At 37.8% G+C, this 14149-nt stretch overlaps 1 protein-coding gene and 1 long non-coding RNA gene across 2 annotated transcripts in view; both read left to right on the top strand.

Annotated features, from left to right (window-relative positions):
• LOC141570378 (uncharacterized) overlaps positions 1 to 14149 on the top strand; it is a 425177-nt gene that overhangs the window by 102531 nt on the left and 308497 nt on the right. The gene's annotated exons all lie outside the window — the stretch shown is intronic.
• FSCB (fibrous sheath CABYR binding protein) lies at positions 5686 to 8339 on the top strand. Its single transcript, XM_074326734.1, is given in 3 exon segments — positions 5686 to 6750; positions 6874 to 8188; positions 8191 to 8339. Coding segments are annotated over 3 exon segments (2529 nt in total).

The raw sequence follows: 14149 nt of genomic DNA, 5'->3' as shown, positions 1-14149 counted from the left end.
TGCCTCCGCCGATGTAATTGCCCCGCCCTAGGCAGGCCAGAAAGGGTGGGGGCTGGGGATGGAAAGAGGGGTCTTCTCTTTCCCAGCCCAGCTGTGTCACACCCCACCCACAGGCCAGAAACGGTGGTATCTGGGGGTGGATGAGTCTTCTGTCTCCTAGTCCAGGGCAAACCACACTCTTCTCAGCCTCTTCCCTGGACCAAAGCCAGCGGCCAGTCTTCCCTTAGCCCAAACCCCAAGGCTCCTCTGTAATCTGACACTGCTCTTCAGATCAAGAGCCAGTTTAAGTCTCTGGAAGGGTGGGGATAGGATTGGAAGAGCGGGGGGAGGGGCCCAGGTATGGAGTTTAGTAGTCTCAAATGCTAGATATCCTCCCTCTGCGGGGGGGAGAGGTCTGCTGTGGGACGCAAAGTAGAGTCCGCCACCTGGCTTTTGTGTTCTCTCTTTTGTCCTGGGAACCCCTGCGTCTCTGCAGCTGGGGATGTGTTTGCCCCGCTCTAGGCTGGCTAGAAAGGGTGGGGGCTGGGGATGGAAGGAGGAAGATTCCCAGCTCCTAGCCTCCTCCCTGGGCCCGCCTGTCTTGCCCAAGGACCAACTGAGGTTATTAGCTGAAGTTAATGCTGGATATGCTCCTGGGATATCCTGCGTATCTGTAGCCGTGGGTGTGGGCTGGAATTTCACAGGCACAGGTCCCAACCCGCGTCCCCACCACCGCGGCAGGTGCGGCGTGTCTCCGCTCCGCTCCCTTCCTTCTTCCCCTGCTCGCCCAATTTTTCCCCACCTGCAAGAAATCCCTGCGCGAGTCTCTTCGCTGTTCTGCGTGATGAGCAGAGAGTCCTTTGATGGGTTATAAGCTTCCCGTTTCTGATAAGATCCGACGGAGAACTCAAAAAGTGCGCCCCGCTGCCGCCATTGCTATGACGTCTCTCTCTCCTTTTGTTTCTTTCTCTTGCCTGATTGCTCTGGCAAGGACTTCCAACACTATGTTGAAAAGCAGAGGTGATAGGGGACAGCCCTGTCGTGTTCCTGAATGTAGAACAAAGGGCTTCAGTTTTTCACCATTAATTATGAGATTAGCTGAGGGCTTGTCATATATGGCCTTTATTATGTTAAGGTATTTTCCTTCTATACCTATTTTATTAAGTGTTTTAATCATAAATGGATGTTGTATCCTGTCAAATGCTTTTGGGTTCAAAGGGGATTTTATGAATTTGACCTCAAAGGTAAGGGTAGTAAAAGCTAAAATAAATGAATGGGATTATATTAAATTAAAAATCTTGTACACAGCAGAAGAAACCTTCAACAAAACACAGAGTCAACCAACTGAATGGGAGAAGATATTTGCAAATAACACCTCCATTAAGGTGCTAATATTCAAAAAATATAAGGAATTCATACAACTCAACAACAACAAAAAAACAAACAATTCAATTAAAAAATGGGCAGAGAACCTGAACAGACGTTTCTCCCAGGAAGACTTACAAATGACCAACAGATATATGATAAAATGCTCAGCTTCACCAGCTATTTGGGAAATGAAAATCAAAACCACAATGAGATATCACACCAGTTAGAATGGCTATCATCAACAAGACAAATAATAAGTGTTGGAGAGGCTGTGGAGAAAAAGAAACCCTCATGCATTGTAGATTGTTGCAGCTGCTATGGAAGGCAGTGTGGAGGTTCCTCGAAAAATTAAGAATAGAATTACCATATGACCCAGCAATCCCTCTCTTGGGTATCTACCCAAGAAGTTTGAAAACATTTGTCTGTAAAGATATATATCTATATATATATATATATATATATATATATATATATATATATTTATACATACATATAAATAAAGCTGCAGTGAACATCAGAGTATATAGATATATCTATCTATCTATCTATCTATCTATATAGATATATATATCTATATACTCTGATGTTCACTGCAGCTTTATTTATGGTGGGCAAGACATGGAAACAACCAAAGTTCCTTCAATAGATGATTGGATAAAGAATATGCTGTATATATACACAATGGAATACTACTCGACCATAAGAAAAGATAAAATACTTCCATTAGCAACAGCATAGATGGATTTTGAGATTATTATGCTAAGGAAAATAAGTCAGTCAAAAAGAATTGAGAACCATATGACCTCACTGATATGTGGGATATGAAACTGAAAAAGACTAAGAAACAAAAACTCATAGATACAGACAACAGTTTAGTGGTTACCAGAGGGTAAGGGGGGAGAGGGATGGTAGATAAGGGTAAAGGTCAGAGGGAAATGATTGTATCAATTCAAAGTCTTGTCAGTAATGTTGGAGACCATTTGTTTAATAATACTTTCCGTTTCTTGGGGATAAGGTATTATCTTTAAAATAAATCTTTGCTAATTTTATATTGGTATTATTTTAATTTTTAATTTTGGTGTGAATTTGATCTTTTATATATTTATTGGTCACTTATTTTCTTCTATAAATTTTCTATTTTTGTCCTTTCTTAATTTTTCTATTGTTTTATATTTATATTGTTTTCTAAGATCTTTTAGTTTATTAATTATCTATGTAATATTTTGTACTTATTTTTTCTAATTTTTATTGCATTTTAATTTTGTTTATTTTTAAGTCACAGAAATTTCAGAATTTTATGGCTATTGTCTCCACCCTTTCACTGAAATTTCTCTTACTAAAATTACTATTGCCTTTGTAGTTGGTATATTTAATAGTGCATATATGTTCACTTCATCTTATCAGATATACTTAATTAAGAACAAAGAAATATAGGTCAGTTTAGATATTTGGTCTATATTGATTTGAAACAGCTCTGCCATCTCTAAATCATAGGTTTCACAGTCATTAAAATTATCAATAAAATTAAGTACCTTTCAGCACATTTGCTTTTGGTAAAATTAAATGCAAATTATCAGGTCGAGGCCTTTCAGTAAATCCCTCTGGTTTTATGATTTTAGAAATGAGCCCAATATTGTACAAAACTAAGTGCTAATCCTGAGTCAGAGATAAAGAAACTAGCCCTAAAGAGTGAGGAAGAGTCAAAAGCGCAACATTCCAGATAGGAGTAAAACATAGGAGGCTCTGAAAAGATGTGTTAGTTTGCTAGGTTTGCCATACCACAAACAGGGTTAAAACAACAGAAATTTATTCTCTCACAGTTCTAGAGGCTTGACGTCCCAAATCTAGGTGTTGGCAGGGCCGTAGTCGCTCTTGGGGAGGATCCTTCATTGCTTCTCACAGCTTCTGGTGTTCTTTGTTTTATGGCAGCATCACTCCAGTCTCTGCCCTCAGCTTTACCTGGCCATCTTCCCTCTGTGTCATTTTGTGTTCAAATTTTCTTTTTCTTTTTCTTTTTTTTTTTTTTTAATAAGGATACCATTTTAACCTGATTACATTCACAAAGACTCTGCTTCTAAATAAGGTCACCATTACAGGTACTGGGGATACACAATTCAACCCATAACAGATGTGAAACAAGTGAAGTGGAGTGAAATGAATTATGGGAGATTGCAGAATAAATGGGAAAGTACCAAAGCCTCAATTGTTAGCATAGCTTGAATAATGATTAGCTGGTTAGGTAGATCATCAGGGCAAAAGGAGCATTTGTGGATGTTAAGAAATATGAGAAACTGCTACAAGAAATCCTTCATAATTCTATTTGGAATCTAAGTAAATTTTAATTGATTATTTAGGCATACTAATTTGCTTTTATGAATAAGCTAGTGTAAAAGGCAGTTTACTATGATAGCTTGGGGTGTAAAGAACAAGTTTTTTATTATTTCCTGGAAGAAAACATATAAATATCGAAAAATGGGAAATTGCTAATTTAATTTAACTGAAATTGAAAATTTAAATTTATGTCTATAGAAAAATTTGGTAAAATTTTATTTAAGTTAAGACAGCAAAATTAATCCAATACATGCAATGTTTTATTAACCCAATTAGCGCAATGTTGTTTTTGACACTTATTTCTTGTGAATTTACCCAAATAGACTTGGAAGGTAGTACATAAAATGTCAGAAATTTAATTATAAAATAGACATGGAATATTTAACAGATGCAATTGAGAGGAACATCACAAAGAGGTTGATATACAGTCCAGTTTTCAAACTGCAGAAGGTATTATTAAATCCTATGTCAATTCATGTGTAAAATGACTATTGTTTTACTTCATTTTATTAAATCTTAGAATAACACAGTGCAGCAGAACAAACAAAATGATAGCAGAACAAGTTGAAATGTAGGACAAGCAGCACGATTTCTAATCATATGCCTCTAATTTTACTCAACAGACATTCTCTGATCCCTGCCAAGAGACAGAGGCTGTTTTAGGGGCTGGGTCAAAGAATGTGGAAAGTGCTCATTTATTTGGCTAAGATGACTTAGCTACAGTTATGACCAATGCATGTCAAACATGGGGAATTATTCAATGACATTTTTATATCCTAGGGGCAATGTAGCATAAAACATTTTAAAACTATCCCCAGGTTAATGAAGTCATAGTGATTGTTTAGATATGTATATTATTTTTTGTCTTATAACTATACTGTATTCTTAAAATCTGCTTTCTCCTCTTTAACTTTCCTTGTACTAAAGGAATATGTTTTTTGCATATCTTTTGACCAATCTCCATCTTTCTAGTAAAACTTTTGTGTCATGTATAAGTTAAAGTTTTATTTGTATTCCAAATCTAATATAGTGCCATTTATAATTTGCTTAATGGGGTTCCTATTTTTCAAAGCTTCAATTTAATGTTTTTATTTTCATTGGGGAATTCATTCCCATGTAGTTATTCAGTAGAGTATATAGTGACTATATAAAAAATGCATTTTATTTCACTTGATGTATCTTCAGACTTAACATTCTTTTATTTGTCAAACTTTGAATAGAACTGTTTTCTGAAATAGTTGAAAATAAAATATCTAGCATGGCAAACATGTGATAGATACCTGTGATAGATAGACAGACAGACAGACAGATAGTAGTCTCTTGTGGTTACTGAGTGCTAAGTACACAAGAGAGGACCTAACATGGATACACACCTCAGAACTCCAGTTTTTCAAACAATACTCACTTTCTTTCAAATCACATAAACATACATTGATAAAACATTGCCACACATATGTTAGCAGTTGTTTTTTCCAACAATTGAAAATAGGCTATGACATTCTGTGTTCTGCAATACAACTGTCTTTGACAGTAGGATGAAAAGAACAGAATTAAAAGTTCAAAAACATCAACTTTAACTATTAGAAAGTAGCATTATCAGAGTTTACTTGATGTTTCTCTGACAGACAAATTCTCTTTTCAACTTCATGTTTCAAAGAGTAGATACCTCACTTTCAGCCATTGTCCACGAGTGTTTACCAAGTTAAAAAAAGTACTGGAGACACCACTGATGGAACATTGTAGTTAGAATTGGCTGTGATGTCATAGACCCTTGAAAGAAACTTCTAGAAGTGAGATTTAGTTATACCAGAGACTAAACAAGAAAGATGCTTACTGAGTAAGGTGGGGCCCAATAAGAGTATAATACAGAATGCAGTCAGGTATGAATTACTTTTTTTCTGAGGGAGCTCAACAGAACAACACTTAATGAAGGAAGGTAAAGGCTTAATCAGCTGGTACATTTCTGATCCTGATGATTAATAAATTTGAAATTCACCAGTTTTTGAGATGGAAGACAGTGATGAACCTGATCAGCCTATCTCAGCAGGGAGGCAAGAAATTCGAAAGAGAAGAAGAACCAGCCAACCAATGGTAGACAAATCCCAGCAGACTGAAGTGACAGACAAAAAGAAACATTTGCCCATACCACAGTCGTCTAGCCCCAAAGCTACCATTAGTATCAGTAATATTCCTGGAAGCAAAGTCAACTATGAGTCTTTTAAAATACCTTCTCAGCTTCAGCAAACTTGGACAAAGAGAGAACATGTACAAGATGTGAATGATAAATCTATACTGACAGACACTACTGAAGAAGAGAAAAAAGAAGAAATCAGGTCAGTTGGTGCAACAATGGCACCTGAAGAAAAGCCAGCTGCTGTTAGGGAAGCAGCCCCTGAGTTTCCAAAGAGTGTTCAGGGAGTAGAAATTCCACCAAGCAGATACTCAATTCAACTCAAGAGAGACAGATCTCAGCAGACCAGTTGCATTGGAGACTGGACAGTGGTTATCATTCCTTGTCCGCAACAAAAGGTGGACAAGGAACAGCAGACTTACTTTAGTGAATCAGAAATAGTGGCTACTGGAAAGCCAAGTAGTTCTTTTTCAAAGTCAAAGGAGGGTGTGCAGAAAGGTGAATCCTCAGGGAAGATTTTCGTTAGTGAGCATCCTGAATTTCAACCCACAACAAGCAGCAAAGAAGAAATTAGGCAGAAAAGTATCAGCCGATCTTCATTTAGTCAACAAATGAGAAAAATGACTCCAGTACTTTTAGATGAGCAAGATGTTCCAGTTGAAGTACAGCCTTCCAGGGCAGAAGAGGCCCCTGATGAACTAGCTGAGGAGGATTATGCAGAAGAGGCCCCTGCTAGAATAGAGCCTCTCCCTGCTGAAGAGTTTCCCTCAGAAAAGCCTTCTGCTGAAGTTCAGCCTACAGCAGCTGAAGAGCCTCCTGGAGAGGAGGCCCCAGCTGAAGTTCAGTCTCTGCCAGCTGAAGAGTCACCTGAAGAAGAAGCCTTTGCTAATGTAGAACCTACCCCTGCTGAAGAGGCCCTTCCAGAAGAGCCTTCTGCTGAAGTTAAGCCTCCATCAGCTGAACAGGCTCCTGCACAAGAGGCCACAGAACTGCAATCTCCACCACCTGTGGAAGCTCCTTCAGAGGAGGCCTCAGCTGAACTTCAGCCTCTCCCAGATAAAAAGACCATGGCGGGAGAGGCCCCTATCAAAGTTCAGCCTCCAGAAATGGAGGAAGCCTCTGAGGAAGAGGCTCCAGCTGAAGTACAGCCTCCTCCAGCTGAGGAGGTGTCTGCAGAAGGGGCATTAGCTGAACTTCTGTCTCCACCAGCTGAGGAAGCCCCTGAAGAAGAGACCGCACCTGAAGTTCATTCTTTACCAGCTGAGGAAGCCCCTGAAGAAGAGGCCCCAGTTGAAGTTCATTTTCTACCAGTTGACGAGGCCCCTGAAGAAGAGGCCCCAGTTGAAGTTCATTCTCTACCAGCTGAGGAAGCCCCTGAAGAAGAGGCCCCACCTGAAGTTCATTCTCTACCAGCTGAGGAAGCCCCTGAAGAAGAGGCCCCACCTGAAGTTCATTCTTTACCAGCTGAGGAAGCCCCTGAAGAAGAGGCCCCACCTGAAGTTCATTCTCTACCAGCTGAGGAAGCCCCTGAAGAAGAGGCCCCACTTGAAGTTCATTCTTTACCAGCTGAGGGGGCCCCTGAAGAAGAGGCCCCACTTGAAGTTCATTCTTTACCAGCTGAGGAAGCCCCTGAAGAAGAGGCCCCACTTGAAGTTCATTCTCTACCAGCTGAGGAGACCCCTGAAGAAGAGGCCCCACTTGAAGTTCATTCTTTACCAGCTGAGGGGGCCCCTGAAGAAGAGGCCCCAGTTGAAGTTCATTTTCTACCAGTTGACGAGGCCCCTGAAGAAGAGGCCCCACCTGAAGTTCATTCTTTACCAGCAGAGGAGACCCCTGAAGAAGAGGCCCCACCTGAAGTTCATTCTTTACCAGCTGAGGGGGCCCCTGAAGAAGAGGCCCCAGTTGAAGTTAATTTTCTACCAGTTGACGAGGCCCCTGAAGAAGAGGCCCCAGTTGAAGTTCATTCTTTACCACCTGAGGGGGCCCCTGAAGAAGAGGCCCCAGTTGAAGTTCATTCTCTACCAGCTGAGGGGGTCCCTGAAGAGGCCCCAGTTGAAGTTCATTCTTTACCAGCTGAGGGGGTCCCAGAAGAAGAGGCCCCAGTTGAAGTTCATTCTTTACCAGCTGAGGGGGTCCCTGAAGAAGAGGCCCCAGTTGAAGTTCATTCTTTACCAGCTGAGGAGGCCCCTGAAGAAGAGGCCCCACCTGAAATTCAGTCTCCGTCATCTGAAGAACCTACTTCAGTAATGGTCCTTGATGACAAACAGCCTCCACCATATGAAGAGGCCTCTATTCCACAAATCTCTACATAAGATAGCCCTTATGAAGTTCAGCCTTCACCATCTGAACAAACCCATTCTCTGGTAGAGAATGTGTCTACTGAAAATCTCCCCAGATGACAGACATCCTGGTGGTAAAATTAGAATCAGTGACTTCAGAAAGTGAACCAAAATATGAAAAGCCTATAGATCTGGGTTCTGTTTCTGAAGCTTTGTCTAATATCAAGAAAGAACAGGTTTTTACTATTTAAATAGAAGGTGTCATCCATGTAGAACTAAAAGAAGGGCCCCTGCCACAGTTGTAGTGAAGTCCCTAGTAGTGTAGCTATCCTAGGCTAGGGACTTCTGGAAGTATAAACTTTAGAAAACGGTAGTCATTGGAAGTAGCTTTGTGAACAGGGAAATGAAAGGAAACCCCAAGATGTGGACTGCAGGTTGGAAAGTGAACAATAAAAATGAATGGTTTAAAATTACTTTGTTATTTTCATTCAATCTAGAGTGTATAAAATACCTATTTTGAAATGAAGTAAGTTTAAGATTGAAATAGTTACATAAAATATCCTTTTACATTAAACCCTGTCAACAAGGGTAAAGTATACAGCCATATTTTCTTTTCTCTACATGTAGCTTGTAGTAAAAAAGCATTTTTTTTCTTCAGTTCTCTCATCTGCTTTAAATTCTTTGAGTTTTAGTCATACATCTAAAGTTATGTGGTGTTTTCTTCTTCTTATAATTCATCATAACTCTTATTCTCTTTACATTTGATTCCTTCTGAGATGGGCATCTCTTCCTATTTCCATCCTTCTTGCGTATTTTACATTTCAATATCTAGAAAAGCAAACATTTCCTCGGTAAAAATCTTCATTTCAACAAAGATAATCATGGACGAAGTATCTAAAAAGGTGTAAGCATAAAGAAAAATATACTTAGATGATCTTAAGGGCATATTCCTATTATTTATTTCATTTCAACTTAGATGTGATGAGTCCTTTTGAAGCTTAGCTTATGTTTTTTGCACTCTGAACTTGTGATGGAGAGAAACTTAGAATAAACTTGAATTATTATAGTCTAAGCTACTGGTATTTTTTTTTTTTTTAGGGTTTTGACCTTTTATTGAATATATCCATTTTTGTTTTTAATTTTATTTTTCAATTACAGTTGACATACAATATTATCTTAGTTTCAGGTGTACAACATAGTGATTAGATATTTACATACCTTATGAAGTCATCACCCCAGTAAGTCCAGGATCTATCTGACACCATAATAACTAACTTTAAATGAACATTTACTCTATGCTGAACTCTTCTTTCCATGTAATTTCACTAAACTCTCAACATAGAGTAAAATTTTAATCCCCATTATAAATGAGGATTTGAGACACTAAGTGGTTATGTAATCTACTGAAGCTAATACTACTTAGGTGGTATCTATTTCAATTGTACATTTGGCAATCAGAATATTTCCACCAGGGGCTCTGTAGACCTACTGAATGTACTCTGAACCAGACTTGATTACAGACTTAACATACTACTTAGTAGCCATCCACACTCACTCAACAGAAATCCACAAAATGCTGTGGATCCTCCAGTGTCAATATTAATTTGGACTCTGTCAGTCCTCAAATGTTTGGACATTCCTCTATTCCAAGATATGAATACGAAAGTAAAAGGCCATATATCCCTTTGGAAAGCATTCAGAACTCATTATCAAATGTCCTCACCACAGTGTTGCATGATTTTTGTATCTAGGAACCACGCCTCTCATGCACTTAGATTCCAGGCCTGAAAACTGGCTTAGGTCCAGAAACTGGCAAAAAATAATGAGTTTTTATTTCGAGTGGCTGGTCATAGTTTTCTGATTACACATCCTTGAAATCTCTCTCTCTCTCTCTCTCTCTCTCTCTCTGCTTCTCTCTCTTTTTTTTTATTAAAGTTTATTGGGGTGACAATTGTTAGTCAAGTTACATAGATTTCAGGTGTATAATTCTGTAGTTACATAGATTTCAGGTGTATAATTCTGTATTACATCATCTATAAATCCCATTGTGTGTTCACCACTCAGAGTCAGTTCTCCTTCCATCACCGTATATTTGATCCCCTTTACCCTCATCTCCCACCCCTCTCGCCCCTTACCCTCTGGTAACCACTAAACTATTGTCTGTATCTATGACTTTTTGTTTCTCATTTGTTTGTCTTGTTCTTTTTTTGCTTTTGGTTTATATACCACATATCAGTGAAATCATATGGTTCTCTGCTTTTTCTGTCTGACTTATTTCACTTAGCATTACACTCTCAAGATCCATCCATGTTGTCACAAATGGTCCTATACCATCTTTTCTTACCGCCAAATAGTATTCCATTCCACAACTTCTTTACCCATTTATCTATCGAAGGACATTTTGGTTGTTTCCATGTCTTGCCACTGTAAATAAAGCTGCAATGAACATTGGAGCACATGTGTCTTTATGAATAAATGATTTTAGATTTTTTTGGTAGATACCCAGGAGAGGGATTGCTGGGTCATATGGCAATTCTATTTGTCATTTTTTTGAGGAACCTCCATACTGCCTTCCATAGCGGCTGCACCAGTTTGCATTCCCACCAACAGTGTATGAGGGTCCCTTTTTCTCCACAGCCTCTCCAACACTTGTTACTATCTGTCTTGTTGATGATAGCCATTCTGATTGGGGTGAGGTAAATCTCATTGTGGTTTTTATTTGCATTTCTCTGATGATTAGTGATGTTGAGCATTTTTTCATATGTCTATTTGCCATTTGTATGTCCTCTTTGGAGAAAAGTCTCTTCAGGTCCTCTGCCCATTTTTCAATTGGGTTGTTTGTTTTTCTGTTGTTGAATTGCATGAGTTCCTTGTATATTCTGGATACTAGCCCCTTATCGGAGGCACTGTTTGCAAAAATCTTCTCCCATTCAGTTGGTTGCCTCTTTATTTTGTCGATGGTTTCTTTTGCTGTGCAGAAACTTTTAAGTTTGATATAGTCCCATTCATTTATATTAGTTTTTACTTGCCTAGCCTTTGGAGTCAAATTCATAAAATGCTCCTTGAACCAAAGGTCCATAAGATTAGTACTTATGTTTTCTTCTATGCAGTTTATTGTTTCAGGTCTTATGCTTAAGTCTTCGATCCATTTTGAATTAATTTTGGTACATGGTGACAAATAACAGTCCAGTTTCATTCCTTTGCATGTGGCTTTCCAGTTCTGCCAGCATCATTTGTTGAAGAGGCTGTCTTTTCTCCATTGTATGTTTTTTGCTTCTTTGTCAAAAATTATCTGTCCATATTTATGTGGTTTTATTTCTGGGTTCTCAATTCTATTCCATTGGTCTGTGTGTCTGTTTTTTCTGCCAATACCATGCTGTTTTGATTATTGTAACCCTGTAGTACAAGCTAAAGTCAGGGAGTGTGATACCTCCGGCATTGTTCTTTTTTCTTAAGATTGCTTTGACTATTCGGGGTCTTTTGTGGTTCCAAACAAATCTGATGATTTTTTGTACTATTTCTTTAAAAAATGCCATTGGGGTTTTGATGGGGATTGCATTAAATCTGTATATTGCTTTGGGTAATATGGCCATTTTAACTATGTTGATTCTTCCAATCCATAAGCACGGAATGTCTTTCCATTTCTTTGTATCTTCTTCAATTTCTTTTAAAAATGTCTTGTAGTTTTCAACATATAGGTCTTTCACATCCTTGGTTAAGTTTATTCCTAGGTATTTTATTATTTTTGCTGCAATTGCAAAAGGAATTTTTTAAAATTTCTTTTTCTGAGAGTTCATTGTTAGTATATAGGAATGCAGTAGACTTTTGTACGTTGAATTTGAAGCCTGCAACTTTACTGCATTTGTTGATTGTTTCTAATAGCTTTTTTGTGGAGTGTTTAGGGTTTCTATATATAGCATCATGTAATGTGCAAAGAGTGACAATTTAACTTCTTCATTCCCAATTTGGATGCCTTTTTTTTCCTTTCTCTTGCCTGATTGCTCTGGCAAGGACTTCCAACACTATGTTGAAAAGCAGAGGTGATAGTGGACATCCCTGTCGTGTTCCTGAACGTAGAGCAAAGGGCTTCAGTTTTTCACGATTAACTGAGGGTTTGTCATATATGGCCTTTATTATGTTAAGATATTTTCCTTCTATACCTATTTTATTCAGTGTTTTAATTATAAATGGATGTTGTATCTTGTCAAATGGTTTTTCTGCATCAATTGATATAATCATATGATTTTTGTCCTTTATTTGTTTATGTGATGTATCACATTGATGGATTTGTGGATGTTGAACCATCCTTGTGCCCCGGGGCTGAACTCCACTTGGTCGAGATAAATAATCTTTTTAATGCATTGTTGCATTCGATTTCCTAGAATCCTGTTTAGGATTTTTGCATCTGTATTCATCAGATATATTGGTCTGTAGTTCTCTTTTTTGGGGGTTGTCCTTTCCAGGTTTTGGTATCAGGGTAATGTTGGCCTCAAAAAATGAGTTAGGGAGTACTGTCTCTTCTTCAATTTTTTGGAAGAGTTTGAGCAGGATTGGTATTAGATCCTCTTTGAAGGTTTGGTAGAATTCACTGATGAAGCCATCTGGTCCCGGACATTTGCTTTTGGGAAGGTTTTGGATGACTGATTCAATTTGGTTACTGGTGATCGGTCTGTTTAGATTTTCCAGTTCTTCATGGTTCAGCCTAGGAAGGTTATATGTTTTTAAGAACTTATTTATTTCTTCTAGGTTATTGAATTTGGTGGCATATAGTCCTTCATAGTATTCTTGGATGATCCTTTGTATTTCTGTGGCATCCGTGATAACTTCCCCCTTTTTATTTCTGATTTTGTTAATTAGTGTCTTCTCTCTTTTTATCTTAGTGAATCTAGCCAAGGGTTTGTCAATTTTGTTAATCTTTTCAAAGAACCAGCTCTTTGTCACATTAATTTTTTTCTATTGTCTTTTTATTCTCTATTTCATTTAGTTCTGCTCTGATTTTTATTATTTCCTTTCTTCTGCTGATCTTGGGTTTCATTTGTTCTTCTTTTTCTAGTTCTTTAAGGTGTAATGTGAGGTTATTTATTTGGGATTTTTCTTGTTTCTTGAGATAGGCCTGTAATGATATAAATTTCCCTCTTAAAACTGCTTTCGCTGCATCCCCAAAATTTCGGTAGGATCTGTTTTCATTCTCATTTGTTTAGCTACTGGTATTTTTAAGGAGTAATTATGGATTATTCTAAAATATCTGTTAATAAAGGATTGATTGATTTCTATGGTTATGGCAACTCTTCAAAAATATTTTGTCCAGCTACAATTCAGTTGCAATGTTCTAAAATGATGAAATGATTCTATTAAATTTTTGTTTTAATCTGGTAAGTGTATTTCTCTGTTTAGTGAAAATTCTATATTGATAATCCCCAACCTGTTAAAGGTTTGGGGCCCTATAATTATTAGATTTTTTTCACATTCTTCATTACCTCTGTAACCAAGAACATGTGATATTATAAAGTGAATTTTTCAGAATTTTACAAAATTTTTTGTAAATATAGTCATTCCTCAGTATCCACGGGGGATTGGTTTTGAGACCCACAGATACTAAAATCAATGAATGCTCAAGTCTCTTATGTAAAATGGTGTAGTACAAAGCATACAGCAGGCCCTCCATATTTGTGAATTCCAAACCGTGAATCAATAATACTGTTTTCCATCACTATTGATGAAATTTGCAGATGTGGCACTCACAGATACAGAGGGGAGACTATATGCTGTTTTTTCTGTATGTGACAGATTTGAGGCTAAGAAACACCATTCTAGACTTGAATGGGGGCTACTTTTTTAATATTCCAAGTCCTTTTTGTTTTGTTTTCTGAGATAATTAAAATCCACTTGGGTATATTTTTCTAAATTTGAAGAGTTTATTTCTATTTGTAGATATTTTATTGTGGCATCTTTTCTGTTTTTAAAACATTGTTTTGCATTTGCCTCTTTTCCTCCAGCTTTATTGAGATGTAATTGACTTGTAACATTGTGGAAGTTTAAGGTATACACGATGTAATGATTT

This window comes from Rhinolophus sinicus, linkage group LG03, assembly GCF_036562045.2.
Source record: "Rhinolophus sinicus isolate RSC01 linkage group LG03, ASM3656204v1, whole genome shotgun sequence".
Classification (NCBI taxonomy): Eukaryota; Metazoa; Chordata; class Mammalia; order Chiroptera; family Rhinolophidae; genus Rhinolophus; species Rhinolophus sinicus.
The sequence above is the reverse complement of the archived record's forward strand: the minus strand, read 5'-3'. Positions and strand labels throughout refer to the sequence as shown.